A 4,650-nucleotide genomic window follows, 5' to 3' on the forward strand; every position below is an offset into this window, starting at 1 on the left:
CCCCCCCTCCGATTTACGGATGCGAAATAAAGTCGCGGAGTCGATCTGACGCGAAGAGAGGCGAATGCGGAAAAATTCGCCGATCCTCTTGATTCTTGAGGCGATGCTAGATACTGCATAATGCAGTTTCACATTAAATTAAACATCAAATTGCATGCATCAAATTAAACATACTTTTACAGGGCGAAAGCAGAAACCTTAATAAATGGTTAAAGCTAAATAGTTGCGTAAAATGAACAAAAAATGTTTTATACTCGGTCAGTAAATAAAAAAATTTCTATTGCTTCAATAGAGATTTAATATTTAATAGGATTTAAAGGGATTCTTAATATAGATCAAGACAAATCAGATGAAAATAAATTTTAAGACATTCGTCGTTAGTTTTTTGCTTCAAACGAGCTGTTTTATTGCGCCAGAGGTAATTGGCTCTCAAAGTTTATTTGATCCGATTCGATCTACCCTACGCGTTGAGGGCTTTCTTAGCGTTTTAATGAAGTGTAAAAATAATAACAATAAGATCCACTTTCAGATACTATAAATAAGAAATAATCGGTTGTTGACGCTAGTCGTTAATCGAACGATGAAAATAACGATTGCAGACACCGCAATGGACTTCCAGTTTGGCGAGGGTCGTGAGTGTGTGAATTGCGGGGCGATATCGACACCGCTCTGGCGAAGGGATGGTACCGGTCATTATCTCTGTAACGCATGCGGACTTTATCACAAGATGAACGGCATGAATAGGCCGCTTATCAAGCCCTCGAAACGCCTGGTAAGTTCCTCCATGAATGATCGTATGGGAAACCATACTAGACATCTTTTTCCTTCACGCGTAAGAAAGGGGTATAACGCTATTCAGGCTGGGGATGTTCAAATCCGGTTGAACTATCCCGCTCCTGAATCACGCGGCCCAATATAGATCTTAAGTCCTACATGCAAAAAAATGATTTAGTAATATCAGCTAAACCGCGGTAGCTGATTCAAATTTAGTCAAAAAGCTAATCGTTTAGCTGTCACTGTTAAGAATTGGCTATGACAGCTAAGATATATTCGTTATGAAATACAAATATATTAAAAATGCACATTATTTCAAATAACTAAGAAAATGGCAGTTATTCCTAAATTTCTTATCGTATGCATATATTAAAGAAGTTTGCTGTACAGCTACAATCATTTGTTACAGTCATTTATTTCTAGCAGCTAATAGTCCTCGCTGTAGCGCCTAAGTTTAACAGCGAATAAATTTAGCTTTGGTAGTATCGACATTAGTCCCTATTTCAGTGACACATCTTATCTGCCACAGCTATTTTTTAGTTCTGGAAACTAGTTCTCTTTTTGCGTATACTTAGAACTGTCTAATTGCCTGTCCTGTCTAATTGCATTCACGTGATTCGAGCCGCATCACAGCGTGCGTTACAAATGGGACAGATGTCGGAATTTCAGACCGCGACGAGGCGACTCGGGTTATGCTGCACGAATTGCGGCACCCGCACTACCACCTTGTGGAGGCGCAACAACGAGGGCGAGCCGGTGTGCAACGCCTGCGGGTTGTACTTCAAATTGCACGGAGTCAACAGGCCATTGGCCATGCGGAAGGATGGCATACAGACGAGGAAGCGGAAACCGAAGAAGACCCCGGAGCCGAACGCGAGGTCGTCCACAGGAGACCACGAGACCAGCACCTCGACCACTTCCTCTCCCTCCACGGGTTAGTAGTTATACTTATTTTCGCGGTAAGAAAATATGATAACGAAACCGCGGAACGAGTGATAAGACACTACAAGTCACTTGACTAAGGCAATACTGTCTGCTTAAAGCCATGTTTTTTTTTCAAATTGTTTCCAAACGTCTCGTGGATATTTCAGTACACTTCGTCAAAGAGAAGAGCAATTGATCCTTTCAGATTTGAGAAACTATTCAAGTGTGCTGATGAAGAGGACTGATATGTTCACACGAAATTTTGAAAACAATTCAATGAAAAACACGACACTAACTCGGAAGCCAAAACAAATATTATTCCATGGGAAATATCAAATTATAATAATAAATTAAAGTTATTGTTAGGCATTAATCGATCAAAATCCTCTTTGACTAAAATAATCAGCAAATTGATAATCTAAAATGCAAAACTAATGAATCGTTATATATCACGAATAGTTTCATCGATTGTGGTGAAATTAATTATTAATCAAATTTTGACGTTATTGATCATACCCTGATTAATAATTAATTCACCGCAAAACAATTCTCAATCGATTAATGCTTCATATTGATTAAACCCTCAAATGCCAAATCAAAGCAATGTTATCGTCGTAGACTTAAAGAGCAATCAGCAACAGCAGCAACAGCAGCAACAGCAGCAGCAGCACCAGATCGAGGTGACGAAGTCGTCAGGCTCGTCGGCGTCGACCGACCGACCCGTTTACCTCGGTCATACCTCGCTGCTGGCCACCGGCACCGTGCCCGCCGTGAAAACGGAACCGCGAAGCTGCGACGGCGTCGTCGGCCAGCCATACGCGTCCTACTATCAGCATCCTCACCAGCTGGCCGCCAGCAGCGAGCACCAGCAACAGAGCTACTACGGCGCCCAAGAGACGCCCTATCATCACCAACACCACGTCACCGCGGCGGCGAAACTGCTCGCATCCTCGTAATTTGCTCGACGGATCGGAAGTCCATCGGAAATCACCCTGAGGACGAGTCGACATGATGATGCGGACACGTCGAGGCGAAAGTAGAAGACTTACCCGCGGCACGAGACTAGTCAAGAACGGGCGTATATGTGACGAGGAATCGCGGACTCGAGAGTGTTCAGAGTGCTCGAGACACTTCTCTGACGAGTGGAAAAACGGTTCTTCGTGGGAGCGTGGGACTAGTCAGTGACGAACGTGCGAACTATTTCGAAATTCGAAGGCCGGGCCGACTTTGGCGAAGAGAGAAGTCGAGACGCGGGGAACCCGTCATGAGAGATCGAGAGGAGAGCGCTGTTAATCGAGGAAGTGCTTTAACGGGAGAACGATTAAACGCGAAAGAATCTACATTTCGATGTTCGGCGAGAAACGATGTCTCTCAGGGGAAGAGAAACGAAGTGTCGTCGATGTGCCTCGAAGACGTCGAATTTGAACACTTGTCGTTAACGGGCGCGTTATCCTAATCGAAAGGCAGACTGGATCTCTAGTCAATGACAGGGATTGTAGAAATTCTACGGCATAAGAGGACGTTCGCTCGGCTGGCTTGACGATTACGATGAGACTCGCGAGAAAATGGGCCGTAAAAAATGGCGAAACGCGAACGGGACGTAACATTTCATGCGTTACGACGCAGCATATTTGCATGTTTAATTGCGCGCTCTTGCCCCTCCGTTCGAATATACAGCCGACACATGTAAATAGCCGAATTATGAGAAAGTAATGTAATTAATAATGCAAGAGTGCTTCCTGATTTGATACGAAATTTGAAAGACACGACACGCAGAACGAATAAAAATAGCGGATTATTGGTAAAGCCTGCGTGTACCGAAAAAAAAAAAAAAAAACGAATCGACACAAATAGAAGCGTTGTCCTTTTTGCATTTAAAGGATAACGGAGCGTCGCGCTTGTTCACGCTATATTTTTCACACGTATAATGACGTTTCGACATGTCGATAAATATAAATAGGAAAGCCTCCGTCACATTTAAGTGTCGAAATAGTACGTCCTTGCCTGAGCCGACACGATTATTATTTCTCGTTCACACGCTCGCACGCGAAGTTTACTTGATTGTAAATAATCGTCAACACGGCGAAATTCGCGGTTTTAGAAATAATTCAATTTATTCGATAACGCCGAATCGCAAGATTGTTCGCGATAACGCTCCACGATCGCCCGCAATATACGCTGAATCATTTTGTTCGTTTCTCTTAGATGGTCAAAAAATGCACAGTTTACCCTACTTATCTGATCTTGCGGATGTACGATAGACGTCAAATTTGTATAAGCTCACCGAGAGAGGTAAAATGGATAGGCGCGGATTTTCAATCGTAGTAGAGACAAAGATTTCTCGAGGCACAATAATATTTTATCAGACTCGTAACGATAATCTTCGCACAAATATTTAAGGACTCACCCCACAGGAGAAGAAGCGAAGCCTGATGTGAGAGTAACACCCGACGTACTTAGCCACAAACGACGTGAGGAAGACGACGGTGATGAGCCATCCTTATAATTTATTGACACGAGGCCTCCGGGACTACCACGTTTCCCTGAAACATATGTTTAGTTAACGTTAATTGAAAACGAACCTTTTATGTATAGTTCCTGTATTAACTACTGTTGCGACGCGGAATAAAGAAAACGACTTTTACTATCGGTTAAGACAGGCAGAAGCTGTGTTTTTCTCCCGTGAGCCGAGAGAAATGTGTATCCTATTCGGAATTAATCCGGTAACTCAGAAAACTAAATAATGAATAGAGCATAAACGATCGATCTGCACCGACACAATAAATTACCTCGTGAACTTTTGAATATGAATAAATTATCGCTGCGACAATTAATATGTTGATAGCATAAGGACATAATATGCAAATAGTGGCGATGTCGTTCGAGGAGAAAGAGAGAGAGAGAGAGAGAGAGAGAGAGAGAGAGAGAGAGAGAGAGAGAGAGAGAGAGAGA

The 4,650-nt window shown here is 42.9% G+C and overlaps 1 protein-coding gene across 3 annotated transcripts in view; it reads left to right on the forward strand.

Annotated features, from left to right (window-relative positions):
* The window catches only part of LOC116844739 (GATA-binding factor A-like), a 73,052-nt gene extending 69,509 nt beyond the window's left edge, over positions 1 to 3,543 (forward strand). For 2 of the 3 annotated variants that reach the window (XM_032816713.1, XM_032816707.1), the window contains 3 exons: positions 600 to 772; positions 1,429 to 1,708; positions 2,317 to 3,543. In XM_032816713.1, coding sequence (XP_032672604.1) covers positions 600 to 772; positions 1,429 to 1,708; positions 2,317 to 2,654 — 791 coding nt within the window. In that variant the 3' untranslated portion in view covers positions 2,655 to 3,543. The remainder of the gene's footprint in view (positions 1 to 599; positions 773 to 1,428; positions 1,709 to 2,316) is intronic. The other variant, XM_032816722.1, reaches the window with a different exon arrangement.
* Positions 3,544 to 4,650: the final 1,107 nt, after the last annotated feature.

The sequence above is a fragment of the Odontomachus brunneus genome, unplaced genomic scaffold, assembly GCF_010583005.1.
Source record: "Odontomachus brunneus isolate Ranch 3 - 2012 unplaced genomic scaffold, Obru_v1 Obru_scaffold_003, whole genome shotgun sequence".
In the NCBI taxonomy this organism is placed as follows: domain Eukaryota; kingdom Metazoa; phylum Arthropoda; class Insecta; order Hymenoptera; family Formicidae; genus Odontomachus; species Odontomachus brunneus.